At 48.3% G+C, this 18,887-nt stretch overlaps 1 protein-coding gene and 1 non-coding gene across 3 annotated transcripts in view; one reads left to right on the forward strand and one right to left on the reverse strand.

The window, feature by feature from the left end:
* TMEM259 (transmembrane protein 259) overlaps positions 1–17,968 on the reverse strand; it is a 35,047-nt gene extending 17,079 nt beyond the window's left edge. The window contains exons 1-5 of one of the 2 annotated variants that reach the window (XM_069962397.1): positions 17,802–17,967; positions 17,477–17,685; positions 8,052–8,321; positions 7,293–7,404; positions 135–245 (exon numbers count right to left, since the gene is read on the reverse strand). In XM_069962397.1, coding sequence (XP_069818498.1) covers positions 135–245; positions 7,293–7,404; positions 8,052–8,321; positions 17,477–17,674 — 691 coding nt within the window. In that variant the 5' untranslated portion in view covers positions 17,675–17,685; positions 17,802–17,967. Of the gene's footprint in view, positions 1–134; positions 246–7,292; positions 7,405–8,051; positions 8,322–17,476; positions 17,686–17,801 lie in introns of both variants that reach the window. The other variant, XM_069962398.1, reaches the window with a different exon arrangement.
* A 243-nt stretch (positions 17,969–18,211) lies between these two features.
* LOC138787706 (U6 spliceosomal RNA) lies at positions 18,212–18,318 on the forward strand. The gene has a single exon (XR_011362442.1). It is a non-coding gene; the product is annotated as a U6 spliceosomal RNA (small nuclear RNA).
* Positions 18,319–18,887: the final 569 nt, after the last annotated feature.

The following is an 18,887-nucleotide window of genomic DNA, read 5'->3' on the forward strand; positions in this document are numbered from 1 at the left end:
ACTCCCTAGAAGGACAGCACACCAAGTATGGTAGGAGAATGCTTTAGCAGCTCTATTAGGAGCTACTAACAGTCTTATATGCCGTAAAGTAGTTGGTTGGTTTCCTATAAGATGTTAAATAAATTATCACTCACCCAGCGTCACCACCATGACAGGTATGTTGAGTCTCTGTCGTGTGCTCTGAGATAGCCTGAGAAATCCATATTCAAGTGAATATTCCACTATGTACTCTTCTTGTGGCCAAACTGTCAAAAAAAAAAAAAAAATGTATATATTTAAAAGATACAAAGGGAAGGGTTATATGCTTAGGGGTGGGTTCACATGTACCGGAATTGCTGCGGATTTCACCCTGCGAGTTCCACAGCGAAATCAGCTGCGATTTCCGCTACTGTTTAAAGGGGTTATCAAGCGCTACAAAAACATGGCCACTTTCCCCCTACTGTTGTCTCCAGTTTGGGTGGGGTTTTAAAACTCAGTTCCATTAAAGTAAATGGAGCTTAATTGCAAACCGCACCTGAACTGGAGACAACAGTAGGGGGAAAAGTGGCCATGTTTTTGTAGCGCTGAAGAACCCCTTTAACCCCTTAGTGACCGCCATGCTGCCTTTTCACGGCGGCCACTAATGGGCTTTATTCCGATGCGTACGCCTTTTAACGGCGGGCGCATCGGAATAAATTACCGCCCGCCGGCGGCTGCAGGACGGGTGATCAGCGGTCAGTGTGACCGCTGACACCCTCCTGTAACTGCCCGGAGCGGAGGATTCTCCACTCCGGGCAGTTTAACCCGTTAAATGCCGCTGTCAAACCATGACAGCAGCATCTAACGGGTCCCGGTGGATCCCGGACGGCGCCGTGGTTCACTTACATGATCGCGATGTCCCGCGGCGCCGTCCGGGGTCCCGATGTCTCCATGGTGATTCCGGGGTCCTAATGAAGGTCCCCGGGGTCACCATGGAGATGCCTCATGCTGACAGGGGTGGCCGCGGCTATTGCCTGTCAGCATGAGGCATGATACAATACATTGCAGTACATCAGGTACTGCAATGTATTGTATCAGTGATCTAAGTATTTTACACTAGTGTACAGTAATGTACACTAGTGTAAAAGTAAAAAAAGTGAAAAAAAGTGTGCACCAAACACAACACAGCCCCCCCCCAGCCCCCCCAATAATAAAGATGCATTACATTCCCCATACACTATAAAACATTACATAAAAGTGATCAAAAACACAAATCCTATACATATTTGGTATCGTTACGTCCGTAACAACACAATCTATAAAACTATATCAATAATTATATCGCACGACACACGCTGTAAAAAAAAAATAAAAAAAACAGTACTAGAATAGCTGTATTTTATCAATCCACTTTAGAAAATACGTCATAAAAGAGATCAAAAAGTCATATACATATAAAACTTGGTATCAATAGAAACTACAGATCTTCCCGCAAAAAATAAGCCCAAAACCAGCTCTGTCGCGCAAAAGATGAGAACGCTATGGATCTTGCAATGCAGGGACAGTTTTTGTGGGTTTTGGCTAGGAAGATAGTTTCTATTGCGCCAAAGCGGTAATAGTTAAAAAAAACTATACAAATGTGGTATCGCCGTAACCGTAGCGACCCAGAGAATACATGTATTATGTTATTAGTGACCGCCGATACGGATTTTTACGGCGATCACTAATGGGGTCTATTCTGCTGCCATCAGCTCTTTATGGCGATGGTGCAGAATAGTGCAGCGGCGCCGGTAATGCCTGCAGCCCCCTCCTCTCAGCTATCGGAGGTAGCTGAGGGGTTGGGGGAGAGTGTGGGGTCAGTCCCGGCCAGTCCCCTCACCGGTGATCGCCGTTATTATCAGTATAAAGGCGGCTACCGGTAACGGGCATTGCCAGCGCAGCTGAACGCTTTCATCTCTTCTCACCGTGAATCCACAGTGAGAGGAGATGAAAACATGTCCCCCCATCCCCAGAATTAACCCTAGTGACCTGGCCACTGACCCTCCCCTCCCAGGGCGGCCATCTGATCCAAGATGGCCGCCGTCATCACTGTGAACAGACTCTGTTCACAGTGATGGATTCCTAAAAATGATCCAAGCTTCATTCTCTCCACCACCGGAGGTGGCGGAGAGCATGGGGCAATGATCGGTGACCACCCGGTGTGGTCCTAGTACAAGTGATCAGCGGTATATACTATATACCACTGATCGCTTGTTCCAAATGGTGCCGGCACTTTTTTACGCCTGTCACCAAAGTCAAGTGCCCTGGATTACCCGTAACCACCCTAGATTACTTGTAACCACCCCAGATTACCTGTAACCACCCCAAATTACCCATCACCACCCCAGATTACCCGTAACCACCCCAGATTACCCGTAACCACCCCAGATTACCCGTAACCACCCCAGATTGCCCGTAACCACCCCTGATTGCCCGTAACCACCCTAGATTGCCTGTAACCTCCTCAGATTGTCTGTAACCTCCCCAGATTGTCCGTATCCACCCCAGACAGCCCATAAACATCCCAGACAGCCCATAACCATCCCAGACAGCCCATAACCATCCCAGACAGCCCATAACCATCCCAGACAGCCCATAACCATCCCAGACAGCCCATAACCATCCCAGACAGCCCATAACCATCCCAGACAGCCCATAACCACCCCAGACAGCCCATAACCACCCCAGACAGCCCATAACCACCCCAGACTGCCCGTCACCACCCCAGAATGCCTGTCACCACCCCAGAATGCCCGTAATCTCCCCAGATTGCCCGTAATCTCCCCAGATTGCCCGTATCCCCCCCATAGCCCATAACCATTCCAGACAGCCCGTAACCACCCCAGATTGCCACAGACTGCCTGTAACTACCCCAAATTGCCTGTAACCACCACAGATTGCTCGCAACCACCCCAGATTTCCCGTCACCACCCCAGATTTTCCGTCACCACCCCAGATTGCCCGTTGCATCCCCAGATAGTCAGTGAACACCCCCAGATTGCCCGTCACCTCCCCAGATAGCCAGTAACCACCCCTAGATAGCCAGTAAACACCCCAAGATTGCCCATAACCACCCCATACAGCCAGTAACCACCCCAGATTGCCCGTGACCACCCCAGATTGCCTGTGACCACCCCAGATTGCCTGTGACCACCCCAGATTGACCGTAACCACCCCAGATTGACTGTAACCACCCCAGATTGACCGTAACCACCCCAGATTGGCACAGACTGCTCGTAACCACCCCAGATTGCCCATAACCCCAACAGATTGCCTGCTGCCACCTCAGATAGCCAGTAAACACCCTGAGATTGTCTATTACCACCCCAGATAACCAGTAAACACCCACATATTGCCTGTAACTAAAATGACACTCCTTCTCTTCTGAGCCCTGCTGTGTGCCCATACAGTGGTTTATGCCCACATATGGGGTACCATTGTACTCAGGAGAACCTCCGTTACAAGTTTTGGGGTGCTTTTTCTCCCTTGTTCCTAGTGAAATTGAGAAATTTCTAACTAAACAAACATGTTATTGAAAAAAATTCAATTTTTTTCATTTTTACGGTCTAGTTTTGAATACTTTCCTCCAATACCTGTGGGGTCAAAATGGTCACCACACCCCAAGATAAATTCCTTGAGGGGTGTACTTTCCAAAATGGGGTGATTTTGGGGGGGAGGGTTCTATTCTGTAGACATTACAGGGGCACTGCAAACGCACCTGGCGCTCAGAAACTTCTTCAGGAAAATCATGCACTGAAAATGCTTGGCGCTCCCTCCCTACTGAGCCCTGCTGTGTGCCCACACAGTGGTTTATGCCCACATATGGGGTACCGTTGTACTCAGGAGAACCTGCCTTACATATATTGGGGTGAGTTTTCTCCCGTTTCTCGTGAAATTGAGAAATTTCAAACTAAACAAACATGTTATTGGAAAAATTCTATTTTTTCATTTTTACTGTCTTCTTTTGAATACTTTCCTCTAATACCTGTGGGGTCAAAATGGTCACCACACCCCAAGATGTATTCTTTGATGGGTGTACTTTCCAAAATGGGGTGACTTTTGGGGGGGTTCTATTCTGCTGACACTACAGGGGCTCTGCAAACGCACCTGGCGCTCAGAAATTTCTTCAGCAAAATCTGAACTGGAAATGCTAATTGGCGCTCCTTCCCTTCTGAGCCCCGCTGTGTGCCCACACAGTGGTTTATGCCCACATATGGGGTATCGTTCTACTCAGGAGTACCTGCCTTACATATATTGGGGTGAGTTTTCTCCCCTGTTCCTCGTGAAATTGAGAAATTTCAAACTAAACAAACATATTATTGGAAAAATTCAATTTTTTCATTTTTACTGTCTTCTTTTGAATACTTTCCTCTAATACCTGTGGGGTCAAAATGGTCACCACACCCCAAGATGTATTCTTTGATGGGTGTACTTTCCAAAATGGGGTGACTTTTGGGGGGGTTCTATTCTGCTGACACTACAGGGGCTCTGCAAACGCACCTGGCGCTCAGAAATTTCTTCAGCAAAATCTGAACTGGAAATGCTAATAGGTGCTCCCTTCCTTCTGAGGCCTGCTGTGTGCCCATACAGTGGTTTACGCCCACATATGGGGTACCGTTCTACTCAGGAGAACCTGCATTACAAAATTTGGGGTGCATTTTCTCTCATGTTTATTATGAAAATGAGATACTTTAATCTTAACAAATATATTATTGGAAAATTTCTATTTTCCATTTTTTTCCGGCCTAATTGTGAATACTTTCCTCCAGCCCCTGTAGGGTTAAAATGCTCATTATACCCCTAGATTAATTCTTTAAGGTGTCTAGTTTCCAAAATGGGGTCACTTATGGGGGTTTCCAGTATACAAGCCTCCTAAATCAACTTAAAAAAGAACTGGTCCCTAAAAAAAATCAGTTTTGGAAATTTCATGAAAATTTGATAATTTGCTGATACATTTCTAAGCCCCGTAACACCCTAAAAAAGTGAAATATGTTTACGAAATGAAGCCAGAATAAAGAGGACATATTGATAATGTGACTTACTAACTAATTTTTGTCATGTGCCTTTTTTTTTTAGAAGCAAAGAATTTCAAAGTTCGTAAAGTGCAAAATTTTCAAATTTTTCATTATATTTTGATGTTTTTCACAAAAAACACACAAGACAGTGACCAAATTTTGCCACTAACATAAAGTACCATATGTTACGAAAAAAACAATCTCAGAATCGCTAGCATACGTTAAAGCATCACTGAGCTATAAGCGCATAAAGTGAGACAGGTCAGATTTTGAAAAATGAGCCTGGTCATTAAGGCCCAAACAGGCTTGGTCCCTAAGGGGTTAAATAGGTTTACATACTCGCAGCAGAATGAAAATTGTAAAGTGCCACGCCCCTCAACCCACCGCGTCCCAGTTAATACATTACCCGCCCGCGCTCCGGCCTACTTCTGTGGCTCCCAAGTTCCTGACACCCCTCTCAGCCAGTCAGTGGCTGCGGTGGGACAGAGCACTAATTGGCTGAGCGGGACGCCTCGATGCCGGGAGCCACAGAAGTAAGCCAGAGCGTGGACGAGTAAAGTATTCACAGGGCTGCGTCAGGTTAAGGGGGGGCAGCGTTACATCCCAGTAAGAGTATGTAAACCTATTCAGCAAACAGTACAGGAATCGCAGCAGATTTAGCTGTGGAACATGCAGCGTGAAATTTGCTGCGATTACAATGTGTGAACCCACCTGTAAGGGGTTCTTCCAGCTATTAAATAGGGGTACACACAATAAACAGCTGATCCCCTGCCTGCTCCCAGCTACAGCGTTTGTCACAGACTTAGGACCCTATTCCACAGTAACGATAATCAGCCCGATTCGGCCGATTATCGCTCGGTGAAATAGAGAGAACGATCAGCCAATGATCGTGTCATCGGTTGATCGTTCATTTAGGGCCAGACCTAAAATCATCGTTCCCCCACCGCGCATCGCTACGGTTAAATAGCGGTGCACGGCAGGCGACCGACAATTTGAGAAGCAGCAGCATACATTACCTGTCAGGTCTTCTGCTCGGCTCAGTCTTCCTCCCCGGGTCCCGCGCGCTCTAGCTTCAGAATGGCCTGTCAGCTGACGGAGAGCTCAGCCAATTTCAGGTCGAGACCCCCGCGGCCTGTGATTGCCCGAGTGGCCGGTCAGCTGACAGGCCATTCTGAAGACAGAGCACGCCGGACCTGGGGAGGAAGACGGAGCGGAGCAGAAGACCTGACAGGTAATGTATGCTGCAAGGACATTGGTAACTATGTCCCTGCAGCCCTCGCTCAACGATCCTCGGGCCGTGGAATAGGCCCAGTAAACGAGCGCCGATCTAGCAGATCGGCGCTCGTTTACATCGTTGATCGGGCCCTGCTCGACCCGTGGAATAGGACCCTTAGCGTGCCACTATGTGACTGCAGTAACCAATAACAGTTTCATTTCAGAGGAGTAAAAGAACTTATACTTAGGAGGGTCTGACTTTTTGATTCCCCATTGATTCTGAGAATGAAGAGACTGCAGCAAAACTGTATTTCCTCAAAAAAAGCAACAACATACAAAAGCAAAAATGTACAATCATGTAAACCCCAAGAGTACCCCCCCGGATCAGCAGGAGGCGAAAGTTCAGGTCTCCACAGTGACGAGCACGCACTGTAATGCGCACTACCCCAATTGCACCAGAAAGAGGGTCGGGTAAATTATGGTCGCCACGGAGACCTTAACATCTGTCGGCAGTGACCCCTCATGATACTTTAAAGTGATATTGTCACCCCCATAAAGGATGTCTTGGTGGTGTCTCCCCCCTCAAAAATGCATGTAATTGTTGGTGGACAGTGCAGTAGAGGCAGGGCTTAATGACCACTGTGCCCCATTCCTCTGCCCACATTGGCCCAGAGGGCCCGTCCTCTCAGTGACATAATCGCAGTCTAGGCCCCGCCCCCTCTGCAGCATCATTGGAATGAGCAAAGTGTGGCACCAAGCAACCAGTGACCCCCAACAGAGAGCACAACCTTCCCTGACTTTTGGCAGAAGACAGGCTCCACAGACTTACTACAGAATCCATTTCCTCCAGCAAGATTATGAAAGAAGTGCTCAGCTGAGTGCTTCACCAAGCTCATTCTAGCCTTTATAGGAGTCTGAATATGCAGGCCCAACCAATCAAAACTCTCCAAAAGTTTTTAAATGACAGGTACACTTATGTGTCAAATCTCATGACATCTATGCAAGTAAAATTACATTTCTGATAGAAATTCATAGCATGCATAAGAAAGCTCGTTTTTTACTCACCTTTACTAGCAGCATCACTAAAAGATAGTCCCTGACTCTGATTATCAGAGGATTGCATCACACTTTCCAGTGACGGCTTCATAAATACCTTGGGCTCAATGTCAAGCTCAAACTACAAGGGGGGAGAAAAACATTTATCAGTGAAGTGGGAAACTTAATCGGGCACGGTCACCCATACAGCCAACGTGGAAAAGTGCAATCTCATTGTTTGATCCATTATAGTAATTGTATTCCCTGGATGTCAGGTCTATGTATATGCTCCAATTTGGGCTGACCTTATTGCAATCTGCTTGGGATAGAGCCCTCAATACTGGACGATAGCAACATGTTTGATGATTATGATTATTATATGTTTACAACGGTATTGATACTTTATATTGCCTGACAGGTACCCAATGTTTTGCACCTTACACATTTATTTTAAATATATTATATACAATCTCTAGTCCCCCTGTCTCTGTATCACTACACCCACCCCAGGGGAATGGTAAGATAGTAACAGTGAGAAGATGACAGTAACCGATCATCTAATCCCTCTCATTCCCACTGATGCATCTGTAGTCCTTGCTCTCTTCTTCTGTGTCAGTGTGCATGTGCCACCTACTTCACAAAAGATTGAAGGGAGTGGTTGTTGTTGCTGCAGAACACAAATGGTCAGGGGTACAGGACTGTGGATGTCAGCCACTCTGCAGGGTGAGGACTGGTCTGGTCTGGTCCCCATCTATACATGAACCACACACTGGCATAAGTATTTCATACCTTGATGGAGCTATTCTGGTACATATCCACACTCATCTCCTCCTCATCCTCTTCTCCATCCTCCTCACCCAGGGGCTCTTTGACAAGGCCAGGAAAAGTGTCACTGTCATAGAACTGCAGAAAAATAGGTGCACGGCTTGAGTTTAACTGAATTTCCACCCGTAGGATTCCATCTCTGGGCCATTTATCTCGCACATGCTCCAAACAGTTGATAGGAGACCGCGAAAATGCAATATGGATGTATGCAAGGATAAAAAGCACCAAAAGGGCCTAAAGAAGACAAAAACACATGGGTAAAAAAAAAAAAGATCTGTAGGGATGAGCACTTCAAAATATTAGCTGACCACAACCTTTTACCTACATAATGCATCACAAGTCCAACAGCACAGGTTTTACACGAAGCTTACAGATTATGCAGATAATACTGTATACTATAATAAGGCTTTTTAAAAAGACAAAATGTGCTGAAGGTTACATTCATATTGAGGAAAAATAAGCAGCAGAGATCCAAATAAGGCTGAATTCCCACTGCATTTACCAAGCCTTTCAGGGGTACACATTGGTAACCTGTCAAAAACATACTGAGGTGTACGATGGTGTACTGGCCATAGACTAGTGATGCACCAAAATATCGATACTACTATCGATATTTCGGGTAGAAAAACGGTTCGGTACCAGGATTTCCTGGTATTCGATACTTCATGTTAAGCTGCCATACTATGCAGCTTACATAAAGTATAGTGTAGAGAACACGGACAGCAGCTAGCTGAACGCCAGCTATGTTCTCTGTGTGCTGCCCCCTAGTCTCACCTCCTCCAACCGCGCATTGTCCACTCCCGGCAGCGCCAAATTCAAATAGCCGGCACATAGCGATCGCTTGTGTCGGCTATTTTACAGTGTACATGCTGCTGTCTCAACTGACAGCGGTATTTAACTCCCCCCTATGCCTCTCCATATGCAGCAGAAGTCTGCTGCAAATGAAGCGCCCCTCCCTGCTAATGACTGCGCATGCCTATGGTGACTAATGTACCTCTATGGTTCTGGAAATCCGAGCAGATTTTCAGGACATGTAAAGGGGGCCTAAAGGAGTTATCCAGCATTAGAAAAACACAGCCACCCCCTCTCCAGGCTGTGTGTGGATTCTGATTGAGCAGTGCCCTGTGTCCCTCAGTGTCCCCCTGCCATCATCCTCTCCAGCAGCCGGGTCGTGACATCACTGTCGTGTCGTGACATCACCATTTTATCCAGGACGTAAAGCCTTGATGCAGTAGTAAGTGCAGCAAAAAAAGTACTTTATAAGCATTTCCCTTAATAAGTGTATATTGGTGATTTGTATAACTTTTGGGGGGGCAATAAAATACTTAAATAAAAATTTTTGCCGGACTTCTCCTTTAAATTCAATGGAACTATACTGCAAAGCCATTCCTAAACTGAGGATGGGAGAGGTGCCATTCATGGAACATATATTTTTCTAACCGTGGACAACCCCTTTAAAGCGAATATGTTGAATGAAATTAACATTTCAAACTGGAGAACCTGTTAGATAGCTGATGTACAGCATCACCACTTAACTCCTTGGAGACCAGACAATAAGCAGCAATCTATACAGATCCCTGCTTGCTGTAGAGGAGCAGAACATCTGTCAAAATGATGGGTGTTCTGCTCCTCAGTTGGCACTTAACCCTCCTTGCTACTGGCTGTGTCTTCAGCCTCTAGTAAGAGTCACACGATCACTAGAGGCTGCAGTGCAGAGGAAGAGGTACTACAGACATTAGCAGAGGGGGTGAAAACCCTGAGTTCCCACATTGCATTTATGTTAAAAACGAAGTATTCTGTGGGTGCCATTCCCTGCTGCACTAGCATATGCACTTGCGAACTGCAGACAGGACTTGCAAATCCAACTCCTGTCTGCAGTTCAAAACCACATGCACCAGCTGTGGACACTAGCTAAGCAGGGAAAGCACCCCCCATTTACTAACTTTCCCCCCTCTCCTATTTTTGTTAGGATACTGGTGTCCTGAGGACTACATAGAACACCGGAAGATTTTTTTTCTTTTTTTTTTTTAAATGGTCAATGAGTGGTGTGAGGGTCTTTTTTATTCCAAAATTCATTTATTTTATTTTTTTTAAAACCATTTAAAATTCACTTTACAACCTTAGTAGTAGAAGCCGTCACATAGACTGCATCCATTACCAAGCTGGGGCTTGTAAAATGCACCGAAAATGGTAAAGGAAACCCCTGGTAAACATGTCTGCGACCTATTGTACCCAACTTTTTAGCAACACACAGGTTAACCACCCACCAGAAGAACTGAGACACAGAGACTATGGAATACTGTAGGGAAACTGCAATGAAAGGCAGACTTTCTCACTGTAATTATTCCGCTGGGAATCCGTCAGCCTGTCTAGAGAATACCTGACCTGGCTGTTTGCTAAGCGATTCTGCATCTACAGTACTTAGCAATGCAGGCCATAGTTAGCTGGTGACGCATCAAGATCTCCATGGAGTTCCTCTAAGAGTGTTCAAAAGACCACTGCTCCCCAATGTTCACGTGAAGAGTAACATTTGGAAGAGTCTCTCATCCTCCCAGCTGAGGTTATCTATTTGTGCTCTTTGCACTCTTCACCTCTAGCTAAAATAGGGGATTTCTGTTGGACTACTGTTTATAAAAACCCATTTGCTCTAATAGGGTTAGAGATCCCAGGAAAATCCTAGTTACAGCAAATAAATTCTATTCTTTATATAATAACGCAATTGTCTAGTATACTTTGTGTATCGATTTCACTGTTCAGACCGATAATCGTTTAATGTAATAATGCATGTTGAAAGGCAATGATCAGCCAACATGCACGGTGTCATCGGATCGTGGTCCTTCAATATGCTAAAACATGGGTCTCGTAACTGTGGCCCTCCACCTGTTGCAATACTACATATCCAATCATGCCTGGACAGCCAAATCTAAAGCTTTAGCTCTCCGGGCATGTTGGGAATTGTGGTTTTGCAACAGCTGGACGGCCGCAGTTTGGAGACCCATGCACTAAAAGATCATGACTATGTCAGTGACTGTTGCTTGTCGCTCCGTGCAATAAGAGCAGTGGCAGCAGACAGGCAATGACTTCAATGGGCCATCCAAAGGTTCTTCTAGTTGTTTGGGCAGACCCTCAATGCTCACTGCCTGTGTGTATATGTAATAGCCTATGTGTCACTGCCTGTGTGTATATGTATGACCTGTCAGCTTAGTGCTTTCTTTCCCTCATTCCCCACTCGCTTCCCCCTTAAACTGTCCCTGGGTGTTAAAGGGAACCAATCAGCCCAATTGGGCTGATATGGTTCCCTGAACTGCTGTATACAGTTCCTGCAGCAGCCACAGCACATACCGGCTGCAGCTGTATACCCGAAAAAAAGCACTTTACCTCGTGGGCGTGACAGGTAGAGGCAGTCATCTGGGCAGCTCCCCGTCTGTGTCTAGTCACCGCGCTCAGCGGGATGATTGACAGGCAGAAAGGCCAGTAACGGACCTCTCAGCCTGTCATTCATCCTCTCCAAGCGCGCTGGCAGGCAGAGCGTGGTGACTAGTGACGGGCAAGGATCCGCCCAGATGACTACTTCCCCGCCTCTACCAGTTACACGCCTGGGGTATTAAAGTGCTCTTTTTCGGGTATACAGCTTCTGCTGTATACAGCAGTTCAGGAAACCATATCAGCCCAATTGGGTTATTGGTACCCTTTAACCTCTTAAGGACATATGACGTACCCGTACGTCATATGTCCTCACTTGCACTTCAAAGTGCCGCAATCCCGGGTGCCGCGAGTAGCCCGGGACCGCTGCTATTAGCGGGCACGGTCGGATCGCCGTGCCCGCTAATTAGCTAATCGGAGGCAGCTGTCAAAGTTGACAGCTGCCTCCGATTACCGGAGGCAACGTTTCCATGGTGTCTAGTGGGGGAGATCGCTCCTCCGGGACCTTGTCCCGGAGGAGCGATCTCCGTTACTGATGCCGGCCAGGGACGCGTCCAAGATGGCGCCGTCCTCGGCTCGGCACTCGTTCGTTTTCGACTGCAGCAGCCGAAAGCAAACGAGTGCCGATCTCATGGATCTCTGCAGCATATCTATGCTGCAGAGATCTCAATGAGAGATCCAAGTGTATATACTAGAAGTCCCCCAGGGGGGCTTCTAGTATATGTGTAAAAAACGTGTTGTTAATAGTAAAAAGCCCCCTCCCCTAATAAAAGTCTGAATCACCCCCCTTTTCCCAGGTTTTAAATAAAAGTAAACAAATAAATAAATAAACATGTTTGCTATCGCCGCGTGCGTAATCGCCCGAACTATTAATTAATCACATTCCTGATCTCGTACGGTAAACGGCATCAGCGCAAAAAAATCCCAAAGTGCAAAATTGCGCATTTTTGGTCGCATCAAATCCAGAAAAAATTTAATAAAAAGCGATCAAAAAGTCGTATATGCGCAATCAAGGTACCGATAGAAAGTAAACATAATGGCGCAAAAAATGACACCTGACACAGCCCCAAAGACCAAAGGATAAAAGCGCTATAAGCATGGGAATAGAGCGATTTTAAGGAACGTATATTTGTTAACGGTTTGAATTTTTTACAGGCCATCAGATACAAGAAAAGTTATACATGTTATATATCGTTTTAATCGTAACGACTTGAGGAACATGCATAACAAGTCAGTTTTACCACAGGGCGAATGGCGTAAAAACACATACCCCCCAAATAAAAGAAATGCGTTTTTTTTTTTCAATTTCACCACACTTTGAATTTTTTTCTGGTTTCGCAGTGTACTTTATGCAAAAATTCAGCCTGTCATTGCAAAGTACAATTAGTGACGCAAAAAATAAGGGCTCATGTGGGTTTCTAGGTGGAAAAATGCAAGTGCTATGACCTTTTAAACACAAGGAGGAAAAAACGAAAACGCAAAATCGAAAATGGGCCCCGTCCTTAAAGGGTTAAAACTGATTTGATCACATGACACAGAAATGGGGGAGAATTACTTAGTACGGTTTTCTCCTGATCGGTACAGGCCTGAAAACTCAAACTTTTTGACTTGTCTCTATGACATGTTAAAAGTTTTTACAAACAGTGACACTTTAACAGTGTGCCCTAGGAAGGGTATGACAGCAGTTAGGCCCCATCTCCTGGCTGGAGAGGGGGCCCGACTGCCATGAAGCTCTGCCTAGGTGACACTGTCCACTGAAGAAATGAAGCGAGTTCAGAGGAGAGAAAAGATACAGACAAGTGTTAAATATGTGTATATCCAATGTGCAACATCTAAGCTTGTGGAGAACAGCACATTGAGAGACAGGGGGGGGGGGGGGGGGGGATGGGTGACTATATCACTTTAAAAGGATGGATCCCACATAGCTAAAGATCCCATCCAGGAGATTCTGCCACAGACACCTGGTCTGACATCTATGACGTCTATACAAGGGAATGCCTGGCACTGTATGTGACCTGAGCCCAGGCCTTCATGTCTACCTGCAGATCACATAGGAGTAGGGCTGGGCGGTATACCGCAAAAATACCGATACCATCACTGGCGTCGGTTAACCGACCTCAACTTAGCCAGGACGGTATCTGCGGTATTTTTGCTTTTCTATCTCCCTGTTAGAGTGCCCCCTCACTGCGCCCATCCAGTGAGAGCGCCCCCCGCACACACGCACGCCGCCTGGCATTAGCGCTGTACATTATGTGCAGGGGCGCTAATATCAGAGCGGGGGGTGGTGGAGGAGCAGCAGTGTAAGAAGGCCCCGCCCCCCGCAAGTCCCGTCCAAGCGCCCGCCCTCCTTACCCGTCCGGTCCAGTCTGAGGCTCCTCACCTGTCCGATACCACCCCACCCCCAGCGGTCCAGTCCCGTCCGATGCCCCCCACTGGTCCCGTCCTGTCCGAGGCCCCCCACCTCTCCCCTCCGAGGCTCCTCCCCCACACACCCGGCCGGCGAACACTGCCCATGTTTCCTGTGTGTGCAGGGACGCCGGCGTGTCAGAGCTGGAGGAGCAGCATTTGGGGGCGGCTGTCCTGTACTTCCCTAAGTAACAGTACAGGAGTGTAGCATAGGAGGAGTGAATGGGCTGCAGCAGGCAGGATAAGTTATAGGAGACATCCTGCTGCAGCCCATTCATTCCTCCTATACTACAGCCCTGTACTTTTACTAAGGGAACTACATTTCCCTGTATAGTAATACACCCCTATCCGCCGCCCTGTATAGTCATATACCCCTGTCTGCCCCCCCCTGTATAGTCATACACCCCTGTCCCCCCTCTGTATAGTCATACACCCCTGTCCCCCCCCTGTATAGTCATACACCCCTGTCCCCCCCCTGTATAGTCATACACCCCTGTCCCCCCCCCCCGCTGTATAGTCATACACCCCTCTCCGCCCCCCTGTATAGTCATACACCCCTCTCCGCCCCCCCCTGTATAGTCATACACCCCTCTCCCCCCCTGTATAGTCATACACCCCTCTCCGCCCCCCCTGTATAGTCATACACCCCTGTCCCCCCCCTGTATATTCATACACCCCTCTCCGCCCCCCCCTGTATAGTCATACACCCCTGTCCCCCCCCTGTATAGTCATACACCCCTACCCCCCTGTATAGTCATACACCCCTACCCCCCCTGTATAGTCATACACCCCTACCCCCCCTGTATAGTCATACACCCCTACCCCCCCTGTATAGTCATACACCCCTACCCCCCCTGTATAGTCATACACCCCTACCCCCCCTGTATAGTCATACACCCCTACCCCCCCTGTATAGTCATACACCCCTACCCCCCCTGTATAGTCATACACCCCTACCCCCCCTGTATAGTCATACACCCCTGTCCCCCCCTGTATAGTCATACACCCCTGTCCCCCCCTGTATAGTCATACACCCCTGTCCCCCCCCCTGTATAGTCATACACCCCTGTCCCCCCCCCCTGTATAGTCATACACCCCTGTCCCCCCCCTGTATAGTCATACACCCCTGTCCCCCCCTGTATAGTCATACACCCCTGTCCCCCCCTGTATAGTCATACACCCCTGTCCCCCCCTGTATAGTCATACAACCCCTGTCCCCCCCTGTATAGTCATACACCCCTGTCCCCCCCCCCCCCTGTATAGTCATACACCCCTGCCCCCCCCCCTGTATAGTCATACACCTCTGTCCCCCCCTGTATAGTCATACACCCCTGTCCGTCCCCCCTGTATAGTGATACACCCCTGTCCCCCCCCTGTATAGTCATACACCCCTGTCCCCCCCTGTATAGTCATACACCCCTGTCCGTCCCCCCTGTATAGTCATACACCCCTGTCCGCCCCCCCTGTATAGTCATACACCCCTGTCCCGTCCCCCCCTGTATAGTGATACACCCCTGTCCCCCCTGTATAGTCATACACACCTGTCGGTCCCCCCTGGATAGTCATACACCCCTATCCCCCCTGTATAGTCATATACCCCTATCCCTCCTGTATAGTCATACACCCCTGTCCACCCCCCGCCTGTATAGTCATACACCCCTGTCCCCCCCCCCCCCCCCCCCGTATAGTCATACACCCCTATCCGCCCCCTGTATAGTTATACACCCCTGTCCGCCACCCCTGTATAGTTATACACCCCTGTCCGCCACCCCTGTATAGTCATGCTCAGTGAGTTTTTTACTTTTTTGATATTGACAGTTTTTTCATAGCAAGTGGGTGTGGTTTGCAAAAAGGGGCGTGTCATAATTATAGTTCAGTTATCGTTACCGCGGCTACATGTGCGATTAATCGCGATATTGATTTTGGCCCATATCGCCCAGCCCTACATAGGAGTAGCCTATAGCTCAGTGCTTCTCAAACTTATTCTACTGGAGCCTCACCCAACAGACCAAGGCAATGCCTGGGCCTCACCAGACTGACCAAGAGGGTACCTGAGCCTCACCATGTGTGGTAAAAGTCCATTTCATTTAAAAGCTGAAAATAATGCTAGGGCTACCTCTCACCCATCTCCAAGAGCTATATACTAATAAAGCAAGTACAAAATAAATTAATTATGTTGCTAAAATGGAGATTTTTGTTAACAGCAAAAGGACTGTGCAGATCATAGTTACTTTTGTGAAAAATGGCTCCCCAGCTGGGCCTCACCAACAACTAGGGGGCACCTCACTGGTGAGGCCCGCCTCACAGTTTGAGAAGCACTGCTATAGCTTGTAGTGATCCTAGCACTGTATGTGAGGTGAGCCCAGGCCTCCATGTATACCTGCAGATCACACGGGACCTATAGCTTGTAGTGAGCCTAGCACTGTATGTGAGGTGAGCCCAGACCTCCATATATACCTGCAGATCACACAGGACCTATAGCTTATAGTGAGCCTAGCACTGTATGTGAGGTGAGCCCAGGCCTCCATGTATACCTGCAGATCACACGGGACCTATAGCTTGTAGTGAGCCTAGCACTGTATGTGAGGTTAGCCCAGGCCTCCATGTATACCTGCAGATCACACAGGACCTATAGTTTATAGTGAGCCTAGCATTGTATGTGAGGTGAGCCCAGGCCTCCATGTCTACCTACAGATCACACAGGACCTATAGCTTATAGTGAGCCTAGCACTGTACGTGAGGTGAGCCCAGGCCTCCATGTCTACCTACAGATCACACAGGACCTATAGCTTATAGTGAGCCTAGCACTGTATGTGAGGTAAGCCCAGGCCTCCATTTATAACTGCAGATCACACAGGACCTATAGCTTATAGTGAGCCTAGCACAGTATGTGAGGTGAGCCCAGGCCTCCATGTTTACCTGCAGATCACACAGGACCTATAGTTTATAGTGAGCCTAGCACTGTATGTGAGGTGAGCCCAGGCCTCCATGTCTACCTACAGATCACACAGGACCTATAACTTATAGTGAGCCTAGCACTGTACGTGAGGTGAGCCCAGGCATCTGTACCTGCAGATCACACAGCACAGCTTATAGTGAGCCTAGCACTGTACATGAGGTGAGCCCAGGCCTCTGTACCTGCAGATCACACAGCACAGCTTATAGTGAGCCTAGCAGTGTACATGAGGTGAGCCCAGGCCTCTGTACCTGCAGATCACACAGCACAGCCTATAGCTTATAGTGAGCCTAGCAGTGTACATGAGGTGAGCCCAGGCCTCTGTACCTGCAGATCACACAGCACAGCCTATAGCTTATAGTGAGCCTAGCAGTGTACATGAGGCGAGCCCAGGCCTCTGTACCTGCAGATCACACAGCACAGCCTATAGCATGTATTGAGCCTAGCACTGTATGTGAGGTGAGCCCAGGCCTCTGTACCTGCAGATCACACAGGAGGAGCCTATAGCATGTAGTGAGCACATAGCAGCAGGAACACCACAAGTACCATAGATCCCTGAGGGTCTACATACAAGATACATGGGGGGCTTCTTGTGGACTGATACCTTGAGAAGGACAAAGAACTCAAAGATCCTGCGGAATGAGGGAGGGAAGAGCCGGGCATAGGTGACTGCCATCTTAAAGAAGAGAGCGTGGAAGAGGCGATCCCGCACGTTGATCAGGGGGTTCTGGTTGAGGTTGGGGGTCCGCACCCGGTTGCCATTAGTGTTATTGATAGGAATGTTCCCCTGGTTCTCAGACATCTTGGCAGCTCCTTAGAACGGGAAGAGAAATAGAGAGAGCTCAGCAGATGTGTCCCGGCTGACGGGATGCCTCCTGCCTCCACACGGCAGCATCCTCCGGCCGCAGCTCGGCACAGCCCCCGCCTACCTGCGCCCGCTCCCGGTGGCTCCCCGCTCCTGCCCCTCTATCTATGGGGTGGGGGCCCTCGGAGCTTACGGGGTCGCACAGTCTCAGATTATCGCCGACTTCCGGCGCCTCTTCCGCTTCCTGTGGCCTCGGCCATTGCGGTGACCGTGAAAGTGAGAAGCAGTATGGGATGGTGGGCGGCGCTATGCTAAGATGCCGAGAAGTTACGCTACCCATAATACATTGGGCACGAATCCTGGACTCTTAGTTAGAAACAACTACGTAAGCGATGTATGTCTATGCAGCATGAGCAGTCTAGGCTGTGGGAGTGCGTTATAGAGGTGATAGAGGGCTGGCCTCATGGACTCGCCCTAATGTAGGATTATCATGAAAGAGAGACTATATATAGCTAGTGCGCCCCCTAGTGAGTCGTGCTCGCTTCGGCAGCACATATACTAAAATTGGAACGATACAGAGAAGATTAGCATGGCCCCTGCGCAAGGATGACACGCAAATTCGTGAAGCGTTCCATATTTTGCCTCCAACAGAGCGCAGCGCTTCTATTTTCCCATCATGTTCTGTTTTCTTTTGTGTTCAGTCATATTGTGTGCCACTCAAAGATGTGTCTGATGGCGACCAATCAAAGCGCAGCTTTCGTTTCTCTAAGGGAGCTGTGATTGGCTGCCACCTGTCTGCCACTAAAGTCAGGCAGGAGCCTCCACAGTGCAGGGTGCATTGCAGGGAGTGCAGTGGGACCTGCATGGGGCACTGACCGCAGCAAGTTATCACAAGAAGGATATGATGGAAGGAGAAAAGGCTACCCAGTCTATACACATTATGCTGACTGAAGGGGAAAACCAGCTGCTGCGCTCTCACAGCTACCTATCTCCACATAAGGGGGAGCTTCATTGGACCCTCAAAGGTCAAAGGCTCCGAGCCCCCCTTGGCTTGGCAGTGACCCCCAGGGGTGGTCAGGAAACACAAAGGAGCAGAGTCAGGATCCCGATCAGTAAGTGACAGGAGCTGCTCCTGTCACATTTAACCCCTTAGGGACCAAGCCTGTTTGGGCCTTAATGATCAGGCTCATTTTTCAAAATCTGACCCGTC

Source organism: Dendropsophus ebraccatus, chromosome 3 (genome assembly GCF_027789765.1).
Source record: "Dendropsophus ebraccatus isolate aDenEbr1 chromosome 3, aDenEbr1.pat, whole genome shotgun sequence".
NCBI classification, from domain to species: domain Eukaryota; kingdom Metazoa; phylum Chordata; class Amphibia; order Anura; family Hylidae; genus Dendropsophus; species Dendropsophus ebraccatus.